The sequence below is a fragment of the Anas platyrhynchos genome, chromosome 33 (genome assembly GCF_047663525.1).
Source record: "Anas platyrhynchos isolate ZD024472 breed Pekin duck chromosome 33, IASCAAS_PekinDuck_T2T, whole genome shotgun sequence".
In the NCBI taxonomy this organism is placed as follows: Eukaryota; Metazoa; Chordata; class Aves; order Anseriformes; family Anatidae; genus Anas; species Anas platyrhynchos.
This window is the reverse complement of record NC_092618.1, coordinates 4,037,020-4,052,297: the sequence shown is the minus strand read 5'-3', so window position 1 is coordinate 4,052,297 and position 15,278 is coordinate 4,037,020. Positions and strand designations below refer to the sequence as shown.

At 60.7% G+C, this 15,278-nt stretch overlaps 1 protein-coding gene across 1 annotated transcript in view; it reads left to right on the top strand.

Annotated features, from left to right (window-relative positions):
* The window catches only part of LOC113840577 (latent-transforming growth factor beta-binding protein 4-like), a 154,434-nt gene that overhangs the window by 131,722 nt on the left and 7,434 nt on the right, over positions 1 to 15,278 (top strand). The window contains 17 exon segments of the mRNA XM_072029861.1: positions 6,615 to 6,717; positions 6,819 to 6,887; positions 6,986 to 7,108; positions 8,224 to 8,388; positions 8,618 to 8,764; positions 8,851 to 9,050; positions 9,153 to 9,194; positions 9,237 to 9,378; positions 10,106 to 10,234; positions 10,841 to 10,966; positions 11,045 to 11,170; positions 11,670 to 11,789; positions 11,862 to 11,987; positions 12,070 to 12,195; positions 12,837 to 12,959; positions 13,044 to 13,175; positions 14,318 to 14,449. Coding sequence (XP_071885962.1) covers positions 6,615 to 6,717; positions 6,819 to 6,887; positions 6,986 to 7,108; positions 8,224 to 8,388; positions 8,618 to 8,764; positions 8,851 to 9,050; positions 9,153 to 9,194; positions 9,237 to 9,378; positions 10,106 to 10,234; positions 10,841 to 10,966; positions 11,045 to 11,170; positions 11,670 to 11,789; positions 11,862 to 11,987; positions 12,070 to 12,195; positions 12,837 to 12,959; positions 13,044 to 13,175; positions 14,318 to 14,449 — 2,131 coding nt within the window.

Here is a 15,278-nt window from a genome sequence, read left to right as displayed (position 1 = left end):
TCTTGAAACCTGTCACAATGATTGCCAGCCTACAGTCAACTTGGACCTCTCTGGGCTCCCAAGACCATTGAAAAATAATTGAGAGAGGTCTCACAAGGAGATTAGTCGGCCCTCTGAGAACCCTGGAATGAATCCCCTCAGGCCCCGTAGACTCATATGCATCCAGTATGGGTTTGGCTAGGAGGTTTTTGTTACCGCACTCATGGCCCCCCAACTCTGGGCCCCTTGGGTCCCAGAGCCCATCATTGCTCTTGAAGACAGAGGCAAAAGAGACATTAAATGGCTCTGCTTCGCCTATGTCTGTGTTTGTGAGGTGACCATCCTCAGCAAGTAACGGACCAATGTTTCCTCTAGCCCTCCTTTAGCAGTTCACATCTTCAATACACATATTAATGTATATATCTGCGTTGTTGCCCACACTACTAGCCAGCTTCACCCCTGAGCTTTGCCTGCACGAATTTTCTCCCAACAGAGGCAAACAGCACCTCTGTAGCCCTGCCATGTCACACGACCTCGCTTCCAGTGGCCACACGCTTTCTTTTTGCACTTAAGCTCTAGAAGAAGATCCCTGCTCAGCCAAGCTGGCCTCCTGCCCCGCCTGCTTGACTTGATTTTGGAATTGCCTGCTCCTGTGCTCTTAGGAGGTCGTGCTTAAAAAGATGGACCCCGATACCTTCCAAAACAGCTTCTCAGGGGATCTTCCGAACTAGTTCCCTGAGCAGCCTGAACTCTGCCCTCCCCGTGTCCAAAGTTCACAGAATTGGAGGGGTTGGAAGGGACCTCAAGAGATCATTGCGTCCAACCCCCCTGCCAAAAGCAGGCGTACTGGCAGTTTTCCTCCAATCGCCAAAGATTTTTAAATGTGAAGTGTCAATAGAGAGCTATTTGTGTTTGTATGTTCTTTCTTTGAAGTCTCTGCTGTCTGGGGGTTTCAGAACAACTGCTAACAACTAGTAACTGTTATGACTTCTGAATGGGACACTATGCAAGCCCCTGATATCTGGCCAGGCGGCCAGGAGATTAAGGAGAAGAAAGAAGCTGAAGGATGGCTAGAAGACAAAACTTGCAGGGAACGCTGTGTAAGCTTTTGACATGCTGCCAAGGAGTACAAAGGGGAAGGACAAGAAAAAAAAACTGAGAGGAAGACTACGAGCCTTCAGCATGAAAGACCCCCAGAGACCCCCAGGGGGACCACCAGAGACTGATGCGCATGCTCCAGTAGGAAGGTTTGGATCCCGGAAGCTAATTATAATAACCCATTTTTTTTAGGAGTAGTAATGAATATGTATCAGCCTAGGAGCATAAAAATCAGCTGCTTGATGTAACTGGTGTGCGTCCTGGTGGAGCAGAGACTCCCGGCGCACCCAGCGCTGTTTGCTTACCTCTATTCCTTTAATAAATTGTAAACTTTGATTATAATCCTATTTTGAAGACTGAGCCATTTATAACACAAGCAACAGGTCTAGGATGGCACCTTTCCTTGTTGTCTCCCTCAGTAGCTGTACCAAGGAGTTGTCATCAAGGTGTGTGAGGAATCTCCTGGACCTGCTTGTATCAGCTGTGTGGTCTTCCCAGTTAACGTCTGGCAAGTTGAAGTCCCCCATCAGGACAAGGGCAGTTGAGCTAAGAGAGGTCTCTCTTAGTTGCTTAGCGAATAATTCATTGGTATCGCAAACACCCACTGCAACATCCAAGTGATTGCTTTCTCCCTTAATCCTTACCCAGAAGCTCTCAGCCACGTCCTTGTGCCAGCCCCTTGCCTCGCCTGCCCTGCCTATCCTTCCTGAAGAGCCCATACCCGTCCATCACAGCACACCAAGTCTCGCTTGTTCTGGGATGGAGCTGAAGCTTCCAGCTCCTCCTGCTTGTCCCTCATGCTGGGTGCATCGGTGCAGAAACATTCCAAATGTGCTCCAGTGTACCCAACGTGGCATGGAGCAGGCCGAAGGATCTCGCTAGCGCACACTCCCTCCCATTTTGGTGTGCCACTTAGAAGATTCTGTCAGGACAGAACAATAATGGATGATGCTCAGAGGGCCTTACGGGGCGAGTGAGCTTTCCAGAAACACCTTTTACCCTGATCTCCTGGGAGGCAGCAGACTTCTCCATGGGTTGGGTCAGGCCGGCATATGCGGCCCTCTGTTCTGCTCAGAAGGGAGTCACTTATGACAGTAACCCTTCTCTTCTTCTTGATGGAGGTGGTCGTGATACTGGGGAAGGCTGACTTGCCCTAGAAAACCCCTCCAACCTGGATGGACCTTCATGCACATCATCGTTTGTGTGTCCATTACTTCCAGAGTCTGTTGTTTCAGGGCACCTGAAAGGAAGGTGAGGTAGGCAAGGAGGGGTTCACCTGCTGCCCCGAGCAGATCTAAACTTCCATCCCTTCGTCACTGAGATGCACTCCTTCTGCCTGATGGCCAGAGGGTAGGGGATCCTCCATTTCCTCTGCTGTGTCTGCCTGACGCATCTGTCCCAGGGCTGGCACAGTACAGTTCAACCTTCTCCGACTCCCTGGTGCTCCTCAGCCTGCCCACCTCCTCCCGAAGCTCTGCCAGGAGGCTGAGCAGTTCTTCTACCTGGGCGCACCTACCACAGGATGGGATGTCAGGAAGAATTTCTTCATGCAAAGGGTGGAACCGGCTGCCCAGGGCACTGCTGGAGTCCCAGGCCTGGAGCTATTAAAGAAATGCGTGGACTTGGCGCTAAGGGCCGTGGTTTTGTGGTGGGCCTGGTGGTGTTAGCTGACGCTTGGACTTGAGCTGAAGGCCCTTTTCCAAGCGCAAGGGTTCTGTGACTCTTTCACTGGTTGAGTAGGCGCCATGCAGTCACCGGGCCCAGGGAAAAGACGTCCTTGGTGGCCTCCAAGTTAGCTCAGCGTCATGGCACCGAGTCACTGTGAAGGAGCTGCTGGAATAACGAGACAACAACCTAGTTCTATTAAAATATATATTGCTCTTTTGAGGACTGCTGCGGGGCTAGCAGCAACACAGCAGTGGAAATCTCCGTCCTGACATTGCCTTATGCCTTGACGTCAGGATCAGGGTGGTTTGAACTGCCAGGGAACAGACCATGGGTTCCGGGTCGTTCTCTGAAGGCTGGAGGACTGCAAAAAAAATAAGAGCAGAGATGAAAACCCACTCCTTGCAGAGATCCCCAGGCATCCCCTGCAGAGCATGCCAGCCCCACTCGACTCTTCCCCAGGCCAGGAGGAGCAGGAGGGACAAAGGAATCCGTTGAAAGCTGCTGCTCAGCAATGTCCCAAATGCAGCCACCAGTCCTTCCCCACCTGCGCACCACAGGTCAAGTGGGGCACCTTCACAAGCTGGTTCCCTCACCACCTGCCTCCATCCCTTGGGAGGATTCACACACTCCAGGAATCTCCTGGACTCTTTCCTCTCGCTATTGTGCTTCCCCATGAGAGCAAGGGCTAGCGATCGTGACCCTGCTCCTAGCTGCTTGTAGGCTGTCTCATCTCCCTCTTCGTCCTGGTTGCGTGCTCTACAACAGGCTCCCACCTTCTGTCAGCCTTACTGCCCTTTCCCCTGACTCTTCCTCAGGGACACTCAACCCTTTCAGCGGCACTGCCCAGCTCCAGGCTGGGAGGCCATTCCCTGACACCACAGGCTACCCCGTCTCCTCTCCCTCGTTCCTATGGCTGCATTGCTCCTCCGCCCCGAAGCATTTCCCTGGAGCAGGGCAAGGCACGGGGGCCTCTGCCGCTGTCCCCCCAGCCCCAGCACACCCCCCACTGCCCTCACTCACCGCTGAGGATTTCATTCAGCTTCTCCTCGCTCTGGTCCTCGCAGTAGCGCGCAGCAAGACCTAGACACAGAGACCCCATCAGAGCCCCGCTCCCCAGCACGCTCCCAGCAGCGCAGCCCCTGGCCTGGCCAGCCAGGCTGTGCCCCCTCCTGCACCCTGGAGCAAGGGCCCAGTCGGGGGGCTCTGGGGGCAACAGGGCTGTGCCTCACTGCCAGGGCAGTGCCTGGGGCTGCCAAAGGCTGCCCCAAGAGGGACCCAGGGGCTGGGCTCACCAATGAATCTGACGGCCTCAAGTCGCAAGTTGGTCTGAGTGTCCTGCAGGTAGGGCTGGCTCTGCTGCAGGTATTCTTCTACTCTGCCTCTGTCCTGCTGCAGCTGGAGAGAGAGAGAACGCAGGGTCACGGGGCTTGCACACCCTCTCCAGGGTCTCCTCCATCATCCTGGGGGCAGGGAGGGCAGAGGGGCCTGCAGAAGAGCCCCCTGGGGCTCTGTGCTGGCAGGAAGGGAGCGAGGATGCGGCTGCAGGCAGCGGGCTCTGGCCGGGCGCGTTTGCCCAGCTGGGGCAAACCAATGTGGGTCCTTACCAAGCACTCTCCAATCCTCCATGTCTGTTCTGTCTGGGCCAAGCGCTTGAGCTCCTTGCATCGCAGAAACTCTGCAGCCACGGCTTCCCCAGAGGCCTGCGGAGCAGCAGAGGTTGGGAGGTAGCAGCACAGCCTTGGGAAGGAGACCCTCTGTCCCCTCCTCTTGGCAGGGCTGCGAGCCTTTCCCAGCGCGTTATGGGAGGCTGTGGTGGGGGGCAGCGTGCACTGGGTTCAGTGGCCAAGGCAAGGCCACGGGACAGCCACCATCGGAGGCAGCTCATGCTGCCGGCCAGAGATCCCCCAGAGCAACCCTGTGGCATCAGCACACCCTTGCCCACATAACTGCTCAGCTCTGAGATCTGTACCTTTGCTACGCTCTCACTCTGGTCTCTCATATGAAAGTAGAGTGGGAGAAGGCTCCTGTGCACTGTCCTCTTCATTTTCTTCGTCCTTTGCCGCAGCACAGCCTCCGTCACGGCTTGGAAGAGGCAGATGGAGTGCTCCTGCACCTGGCTGGACGCCTGGCAGGGAGGAGGACAGGAGGAATTTCAGCATTAGCGTGGCCGATGTGAAGGGAGCTCCCAGCACTGTGAGATGCTTCAGCGCTGGATCCTTCCCAGAGGAGCTGCTCAGGGGCAGCTGCAAGGCCTGGTGCCCGTGAAGGGCAACGCAATCGGTTGCCATCGCAGGCTGCCCGCCAGCCACCCCACTTTCGCCACCAGCCGCACCAGCCATGCCCAAGCAGAGCTCCCCAGTGTTATAAGTTGCCCCCTTAATTAATTTTCAGAGAGCATTGCATTAATAATAGAAAGGAAGTTATTGAGTAAGCAACAGCAAGCAAAACAGCGCTGGGCGGCAACGGAGTCTCGGCTCCACCAACGGCACGCACCTCACCCCCCCCAGGGTCCCTTTTTATATCTTGGTAATTCCGGGATTACGCAGCACATCCTGGTATATTCTGCGACTGTGTGCACTGTTGCTAGGGGGTCGTCTCTGTCCCTCTGGTGGTCGTGAAGATGAAGGCCGTAGTCTTCCTCGGCGTTGTGGTTCAACTTCTTTTTTTAGTTGGTCATGTTGGCCCAGCGTGAGACAGGAAGGCAAGATGTTGATACACTAGTTTAACAACTTATCAGGAGATGGTTACATGAGCTTTGCAGCAGGGTCTTTGAACGAAAGAGGCAACTGAGATGCAGAAGGAGAGAAGGGGAGGGGGTTCTCTTTTTTGTTACATTAAGCAAAAGAATTTTCATAGTGTCTAGCCAAGTATTATCCAGCTCCTTACTTCAGCAGGGAGCTTTTGCAACTCCTGCTCCTCAAACGGAACTCCTTGTTTTTATAATACAAAAGACAATGAACAAACATTTATTGTGTATTACATGGTGAGGCCGCCCCTCAGGTGCTGTGCTCAGCTTTGGGCCCCTCAGTACCAGAAGGACATCGAGGCCCTGGAGTGTGCCCAGAGCAGGGCTACAAAGCTGGGGAAGGGCCTGGGGCACAAGTCCTGTGAGGAGCGGCTGAGGGAGCTGGGGGTGGTTGGTCTGCGGAAGTGGAGGCTCAGGGGAGACCTCATTGTACTCTACAACTTCCTGAAGGGAGGTTGTGATGAGGAGGGGGTCAGCCTCTTTTCTCAGATAACTAATGATAGGACTTGAGGAAATGGCCACAAGTTGTGCCTGGGGAGATGGGGGACATGGGGATGGGGATGGGGACTTGGGGGCGGGGATGGGGACATGGGGACAGGGATGGGGACATTGGGATGGGGACATGGGGATGGGGACATTGGGGTGGGGATGGGGACATTGGGGTGGGGACATTGGGGTGGGGACATTGGGATGGGATGGGGACATTGGGGTGGGGATGGGGACATGGGGATGGGGACATTGGGGTGGGGATGGGGACATGGGGATGGGGACATTGGGGTGGGGACATTGGGATGGGATGGGGACATTGGGGTGGGGATGGGGACATGGGGATGGGGACATTGGGGTGGGGACATTGGGATGGGGATGGGGACATTGGGGTGGGGATGGGGACATGGGGATGGGGACATTGGGATGGGGATGGGGACATGGGGATGGGGACATTGGGGTGGGGACATGGGGATGGCACCGTGAGCACGGGGAGGTGGCCGAGGATGTGGGGCTGGGGACGTGGTGGGGACACGGAGGGGGACCTGGGGATCCAGGTGGGGACATGGGGACGTGGGGGGGGACATGGGGACACGGGGGGGGTCCCGGCGCCCCCCGACCCCCCCGCCCCGTGCAGTGCAGCTCGCCCCTGCCCGGTCTGCGCACCCAGGACGTCTGCTGCCGGGGGGCCGGCGTGGCCTGGGGGGTGCACGAGTGCCAGCCCTGCGACGCCGACCCCCGTAAGGCAGCGGGGTTTTTTTTGGGGTTATGGGGTTGGGGGGGGTTCTGCGGTGTGGGGGGGGGGCTCACTTTGTCCCCCCCTCCCCCCCCCCATTTGCAGCGAACCCCCCCGCCGTGGGGCAGCACCCCTGCCCCAAAGGTTTCCGCCGCGCCAACGGCTCCTGCGTGGGTGAGTTTGGGGAGATTTATTTTTGGGGGGGTTAAAAGGGGATGGGGGGGGTTTTGGGGTGCTGACCCCCACCCTGTGTGTGTGCGTCCCCCCCCCAGATGTGGATGAGTGCCAGGAGGGGGGGTTCTGCAAGAACGGGCTCTGCACCAACACCCGGGGCAGCTTCGCCTGCCTCTGCCACGAGGGCTTCATCCTGGACTCGTCCCGGAGCAGCTGCATCTGTGGGATCGGGATGGGATTGGGGGTGGGGTTGGGGGTGGGGTTGGGGTTGGGATTATGGGTGGGGTTGGGGTTGGGATTGGGATTGGGATTGGGATTGGGATTGGGATTGGGATTGGGGTTGGGGTTGGGGTTGGGGCTGGGATTGGGGTTGGGGTTGGGATTGGGATTGGGGTTGGGATCGGGATGGGATTGGGGGTGGGATTGGGATTGGGATTGGGGGTGAGGTTGGGGTTGGGGTTGAGATTGGGGTTGGGGTTGGGGGTGGGGTTGGGGTTGGGGGTGGGATTGGGGATGAGGTTGGGGTTGGGATTATGGGTGGGGTTGGGATTGGGATTGGGATTGGGGTTGGGGCTGGGGTTGGGGTTGGGATTGGGGGTGAGGTTGGGGTTGGGATTGGGATTGGGATTGGGATTGGGATTGGGATTGGGATTGGGGTTGGGATTGGGATTGGGATTGGGATTGGGGTTGGGGCAGGGGCTGGGGCTGGGGCTGGGATTGGGATTGGAATTGGAATTGGGGTTGGGGTTGAGGTCGGGGCAAGGCCTGGAATTGTGGTAGGGATTGGGATTGGGGTTGGAATTGGGATTAGGGTTGGGATTGGGATTGTGGTTGGGATGTGGATGGGGATGGGGTGAGGAGGGAGTAGGGGTTGGGATTGGAGTTGGAGTTGGGATTGGGAGGGGATGGGGATGGGATGGGGATGGGGGTGGTCTGAAATGGAATAGGGATTGGGATTGGGATTGGGATTGGGATTGGGAGGGGATAGGGAAGGGAAGAGGAAGGGGAAAGGATTGGGGTGGGATGGGGATGGAGTAGGATGAGGTGGGATTGGGATGGGAACAGGATGAAATGGGATTGGGGTTAGGACCAGGACTAGGACTGGGATTGGGATTGGGATTGGGATTGGGATTGGGGTTTTGGGGTTGGGATTGGAATTGGGGTTGGGATTGGGATTGGGGTTAGGACCAGGACTAGGACTGGGATTGGGATTGGAATTGGGGTTGGGATTGGAATTGGGGTTGGGATTGGGATTGGGGTTAGGACCAGGACTAGGACTGGGATTGGGATTGGGATTAGGGTGACCGGTACCACCCCCCCGCCCCCCCCCCCCCAGCCCACCAGGTGATCTCGGAGGCGCGGGGGCCGTGTTACCGGGTGCTGCGGGAGGGGCGCTGCGCGCTGCCCACCCTGCGCAACATCACCCGCCAGATCTGCTGCTGCAGCCGCGTGGGCAAGGCCTGGGGGCCGGCGTGCCAGCGCTGCCCCCCCTTCGGCTCCGGTGAGCCCCCCCGGGACCCCCCCAACCCCTTGGGATCCCCCCAAAAAAACCCTTTAGGGCGGACCCCCCCAAAAAAAAACAAAAACCCTTTGGGGAGCCTCCGTTTCATGGGATTTGCACCCAAAGCCACGGGCTCACCCTTTGGAGGGGGGTTTTTTTTGGGGGAGGGGGGTAATTTTTTTTGGGGGGGGGTCCATTTTGACACCCCCTCCCCCCCCTTCAATTGCAGAGGGGTTCAAGGAGATCTGCCCCGCCGGCCCCGGCTACCACTACTCGGCCTCCGACCTGCACTACAACACCCGCTACCTGGGCCAGGACCTGCCCCGTGTCCCCCTGGGGCGTCCCCGTGTCCCCTCCCCAGCTGGGACCGCCGCCCGTGAGCCCCTTGTCCCCCCCGCTTTGTCCCCCCCCACCCCCCCCGGCTGCCAGGACCCCCCCTCACCCCATTGCTCTGCCCCACAGCTCGCTGGCGCCCCGGTCGGCCGCCCCCCAGCAGGTCACCGCCTGTCCCCGAGGTGCCACCGCGGGTCCCCAAGGTGCCACAACGCGTCCCCGAGGTGCCACCACGCGTCCCACACGTGCCACCGCGTGTCCCCGAGGTGCCACCACGGGTCCCCGATGTGTCACCACGTGTCCCCGAGGTGCCACAACGCATCCCCGAGGTACCACCACGTGTCCCCGAGGTGTCACCACATGTCCCTGATGTGCCACCACGTGCCCCTGAGGCACCACCGCATGTCCCTGAGGTGCCACATGTCCCCAAGGTTCCACAGCGGGTCCCTGAGGCGCCACAACGTGTCCCCGAGGTGCCACCAGATGTCCCCGAGGTGCCACCAGACGTCCCTGAGGTGCCACAACGCGTCCCCGAGGTGCCACCGCGCATCCCCGAGGTGCCACCACCAGCCCCCGAGGTTGTCATCGTGCCTCGACCCACCCTGGGGCTGCTGGGACCCCTCCCCACGCCACCCGGCCCGGAGGGTCCGGCACCAGGTAGGGCTGGGGCACTTGTGCACGGCTGCACACGTGTGTGCACCGTTGCATGCATGCATGGTTGCAGATGTGCGCAGGGTTGCACTGTGTGCAGCTGTGTGCGTGCATTTTATTTTATTTTTTGCACGTGTGGTTACGCTCTGCGCCGTTGCACATACACATCTCAGCACAGGCGTGCAAGGTCACACGTGTGTGCATGTGGCTGTGCACTTGTGCATGGTTGCATGCTTGCATGGCTGCATGTGTGCAGTTGCATGTGCACGTGTGCTCAGTTACATGTGCAAGCAGTTACGTGTGCAATTTGCATTTATTCAGTCTCGTTTGTGCACAGTTATAGGCGTGCACAGTTACACACGTGCGTGTTACACGTGTGCACACCATTGCAGGCTTGCCCAGCTGCATGCAGCTGCAGTAGCACGTGTGCATCTCATGCATGCACAGCTAAATATATTGTGCACGTGTGCACGGTTTGCATGCATGACTATTTGCACACGTGTGCACGGCTACATGCATGCCTGCTTACACACGTGTGCACAATGCCTACTTACACACGCCTACACGTGTGCATGTGTCCTGTATGCCTATTTGCACACATGTCCACAGTTGCATGCATGCTTGATTGCGCACACGTGCACAGTGTGCATGCGTGCATGTTTGCACAGGTGTGCACAGCTGCACGCCTGCCCGTTTGCACACACATGTGTTACTCACGTGTGCCCGCTTGCAGCCGCCGGCAGCGTGTGCGAGCGGAACCCGCGGATCTGCGGCCCCGGGCGCTGCGTCCCGCGCCAGGGCGGCTACACCTGCCTGTGCCACCCCGGCTTCTGGCTCAGCACCCAGGGCACCCACTGCATCGGTGAGCGGCGCCCGGCCCCTCCCTGGGCACCCATGTCCCCGTGCACCCACCTCCCCCTGCACTCATTTCCCCGTGCGCCCATTTCCCTGTGCACCCACCTCCCTGTGCACCTGTTTCCCCATGCACCCACCTCCCCATGCACTCACCCGTTTCCCCGTGCACCTATTTCCCCGTGCAGCCACCCATTTCCTCATGCACCCATTTCCTCACGCACCCATTTCCTTCTGCACCCATTTCCCCATGCGCCCACCTCCCCATGCACCCACCTATTTCCCCATGCACCCACCTCCTCATGTACCCACCCATTTCTCCGTGCACCCATTTCCCCATCTATCCACTTCCTTGTGCACCCACCTCCCCGTGCACCCACCTCTCCAAGCCCCAATTTCCCCCTGCCCCCATTTCCCCATGCACCCGTTTCCCCACGCACCCACCCATCTCTCCATGCCCCCACCTCCCCGTGCCCCCATTTCCCCCTGCCCCCATTTCCCCACGCACCCACCTCCCCACTCCCCTCTCCCCCTTCCCTCCCACCCACCTCTCCATCCGTCCCCACTCCTGTCCGTCCGTCTGTCCCCATTGCCGTCCGTCCTCCCGCCTGCCCAGACGTGGACGAGTGCCGGCGCAGCCCCCGGCCCTGCGCCCCCGGCCGCTGCGAGAACACGGTGGGGAGCTTCCGCTGCGTCTGCGGCCCCGGCTACCGGCCCGGCCCCGGCGGCACCGACTGCCAAGGTCAGCAGGGACGGGGGGGGGACAGAGGGGGACAATGGGGACAACGGGGATGGGGCTGAGGTGGCCGTGTCCCCGTAGATGTGGATGAATGCGCCCAGAGCCCCTCGCCCTGCGCCCAGAGCCGCTGCGAGAACTTGCCCGGTGGCTACCGCTGCGTCTGCCCGGCCGGCTACCAGGCCAGCACGCCCACGGGACAGTGCCAGGGTGAGCGGGGACACCGGGGTGTGGGGACACCGGGCTGTGGGGACACTGGGTGTGGGGACACCGGGGTGTGGGGACACCAAGGGTATGGGGACACCAAGGGTATGGGGACACCATCTGCGTGTTCAACACCCATGGGGTCATCGTTCATGGGGTCACCATCCATGGGGTCACCGTGCCATAACGCCACCATCCAAGAACTCAACATCTATGGGGTCAGCAGCCATGGGGTCACCATGCCATAGTGTTGCCAGCCACGGGGTTAAACATCCATGGTGAACCCATCCATAACCTCCCAATACGTGGTGTCCCCATGCGTGGTGTCCCCATGCGTGGTGCCCCCATCCATGGAGTCCCCATCCATGGTGAACCCATCCATAACCTCCCAATACGTGGTGTCCCCATCTGTGGTGTCCCCATCCGTGGTGTCCCCGTCCGTGGTGCCACCACCCACGCCCTCCCCGCGGTGCCACCACCGCCGCCCCCTCTCCGTGCCGCGCAGACATCGACGAGTGCGAGAACCACCTGGCCTGCCCCGGCCAGGAGTGCGCCAACACGCCGGGCTCCTTCCAGTGCCGGCCGTGCCGCGACGGCTTCGAGCTGCGCCATGGGCGCTGCGCAGGTACCCGCGTCCCCCCACGTCCCCCCTGTCCCCCCGAGGGGGGGGCCAACCCTTAATTGTGCCACCCCCTAGACGTGGACGAGTGCGCCACGGGCTCGCCCTGCGGTCCCCACGGCCGCTGCAGTAACACCGAGGGCTCCTTCCACTGCCAGTGCCGGCGCGGATACCGGGTGGGTGCCGGCGGCGCGCCATGCGCGGGTGAGTGGTGGGGGCGGCGTGGGGATGGTGCCGTGTCCCCCCCACACCCGACGGCCCCCCCACGGCCCCCATCTGCCCACAGATGTCAACGAGTGCCTGGAGGGCGACTTCTGCTTCCCCCACGGCGAGTGCCTCAACACCGAGGGCTCCTACAGCTGCCTCTGCGCCCAGGGCTATGCCAGCACCCCCGAGGGCACCGCATGCGTTGGTCAGAGCCCGGCATGGTCCCGGTCCCTGTCCCTGTCCCTGTCCCTGTCCCCGTCCCCATACCCATCCCGGTCCCATTGCAGTCCCCATTCTCATTGTGGTTTCTATTCCAGTTGCGGTTTTTTAGTCCCAGTTAATCTACTCAGTCCCATCCCCGTGCCTATCCATGTCCCCATCCAATCCCAATCCTATCCCCATCCCAATCCCATCCCCATCCTATCCCATCCCAATGTCTCTCCCTGTCCCCATCCCATCCCACCCCAATCCCAACCCCCATCCCATCTCTGTCTCCATCCCATCCCCATTCCCACCCCAGTCCCCATCCCCATCCCAATCCCATCCCCATCCCACCCCAATCCCATCCCCATCCTACCCTTTTTCCACCCCAATCCCACCCCAATCCCATCCCATCCCTTTTCCACCCCATCCCCATTTCCATCCCAATCCCAATCCCACCCCAGTCCCATCCCATCCCACCCCACCCCTCCACCACCCACCCACGCATCCGGGTACCACGGGGTGCCACCAGCCCCTTGTGTCCCCCTCTTTCCCCGTATCCCCCCTGCCCCCGTGTCCCCCCCCTGTACCCACGTCCACCCCGTGCCCATGTCCCCCCCGTCCTCACCCCGTGTCCCCCCCCAGACGTGGACGAGTGCCAGCGCGGGGACGTGTGCCGGGGCGGCCGCTGCGCCAACACCGACGGCGCCTTCGAGTGCCACTGCCCCGCCGGCTTCCGCACCGACGCCGAGCGGGCCCAGTGCCACGGTGAGGGGCTGGGGGGTTGGGGGGGGGGGATTTTGGGTGCCCCCCACCCTGGGGCTGGCGGCGAGGGTGGCCCTGTCCCCGCAGATGTGGACGAGTGCCAGGAGCACGGGGCCGAGTTGTGTGGGGCTGAGCGCTGCGAGAACTTGCCCGGATCCTACCGCTGCGTGCCCGCCTGCCAGCACGGCTACCGGCCCCGGGACAGCGGGGGGTGTGAGGGTGAGCGGGGATTGGGATTGGGATTGGGATTGGGATTGGGATTGGGGTTGGGGTTGGGGTTGGGGTTGGGATTGGGATTGGGATTGGGATTGGGGTTGGGGTTGGGGTTGGGGTTGGGGTTGGGATTGGGATTGGGATTGGGATTGGGATTGGGGTTGGGATTGGGGTTGGGGTTGGGATTGGTGTGGGGATGGAGATAGAGACCGATAGTGGATGGGTTTAGGGACTGGGACTAGGATGGGGATGGGAGGGGATGGGATTGGGGTGGGATTGGGGTGGGGATGGGATGGGGATGGGAGGGGATGGGATTGGGGTGGGATTGGGATGGGGATGGGATGGGGATGGGATGGGGATGGGATTGGGATTGGGGTGGGGATGGAAATGGAGACTAATAATGGATGAAAATAGGGACTGGGACTGGGACTGGGACTGGGACTGGGACTGGGACTGGGACTGGGACTGGGACTGGGACTGGGATGGGGATGGGGATGGGAGGGGATGGGAGGGGATTGGGGTGGGGATGGGAGGGGATGGGATTGGGGTGAGATTGGGATGGGGATGGGAGGGGGATGGGAGGGGATTGGGGTGGGGATGGGATGGGTTGGGATGGGATGGGATGGGATGGGGATGGGATTGGGGTGGGGATGGAAATGGAGACTAATAATGGATGAAAATAGGGACTGGGACTGGGACTGGGACTGGGACTGAGACTGGGACTGGGACTGGGACTGGGACTGCGACTGGGACTGGGACTGAGACTGGGACTGAGACTGGGACTGGGACTGGGACTGGGACTGGGATGGGGATGGAATGGGTTTGGAATGGGGATGGGGGTGGGATTGGAACAGGATTGGGATGGGGATGGAGATGGAGACCAATAATGGATGAAAATAGGGGGTGGGATTGGGATGGGATTGGGATGGGATTAGGGTGAGATTGGGATGGGGTTGGGGATGGGATGGGAATGGAGACAGGTCCAGGGACCAGAATGGGACGAGGATGGGGACTGGGACAGGGATGGGAACCCGCACACAGGGCTGTGATGCGCACGGGGCTCATCCTGCCCGGGGCCGTGGTCCCCATCATCCCCCACCCCACCTTGTCCCCCCCCCATGCTTGGGGTCCCCCCGGTGTCCCCGCAGATGTGGACGAGTGCCAGGAGCATGGGGCCGAGTTGTGTGGGGCCGAGCGCTGCGAGAACCTGCCCGGATCCTACCGCTGCGTGCCCCCCTGCCAGCCCGGCTACCGGCCCCGGGACGGCGGGGGGTGTGAGGGTACGGGGCCATGGGGACGGGGACAGGGCCATGGGGATGGGGATGGGGCCATGGGGACGGGGATGAGGCCATGGGGATGGGGACGGGGCCATGGGGACGGGGATGGGGCCATGGGGATGGGGATGGGGCCATGGGGATGGGGATGGGGCCATGGGAACGGGGATGGGGCCATGGGGATGGGGACAGGGCCATGGGGACGGGGACGGGGCCATGGGGACGGGGATGGGGCCATGGGGACGGGGATGGGGCCATGGGGACAGGGACTGGGGCACGGGGATGGGGATGGGGGTACGGAGAGGCTGAGGGGACCCTGCCCTAGGGGACAGCGGGGACACCACTATGGGGTTTAGGGGCAGGGGGATTTCTCCATGGGGTTAGGAGGGGGACGGACAGCAGGGGCCATGGCATGGGGGACATCAGGGACAAGCCAATGGGGCACAATAGGGACAAAGCTATGGGGGACATGGAAAAAACAACGGGGATGCTGGGGACAAGCCAATGGGGTCGAGGTGCAGGGGGACTTCTCTATGGGGTCAGGATGGGGATGGGCAGCAGGGGACATCAGGGACAACACCACGGGAGATAATGGGGACAAAACGATGGGGGACATTGGGGACAAGCCAATGGGGCCACTGGGGACAAGCCAATGGGGTCGAGGTGCAGGGGGGCTTCTCCATGGGGTCAGGATGGAGACGGAGAGCAGGGACCATCGGGGGACAGTGGGGACCCCCCCCATGGGGCTGAGCTTTTGGGGGACGGCTCCACGCTCCCCCCCCCAATGTCCCCACCGCCCCCTCCCCCCAAAAAAACGTCACCTCCCCGCTTGCAG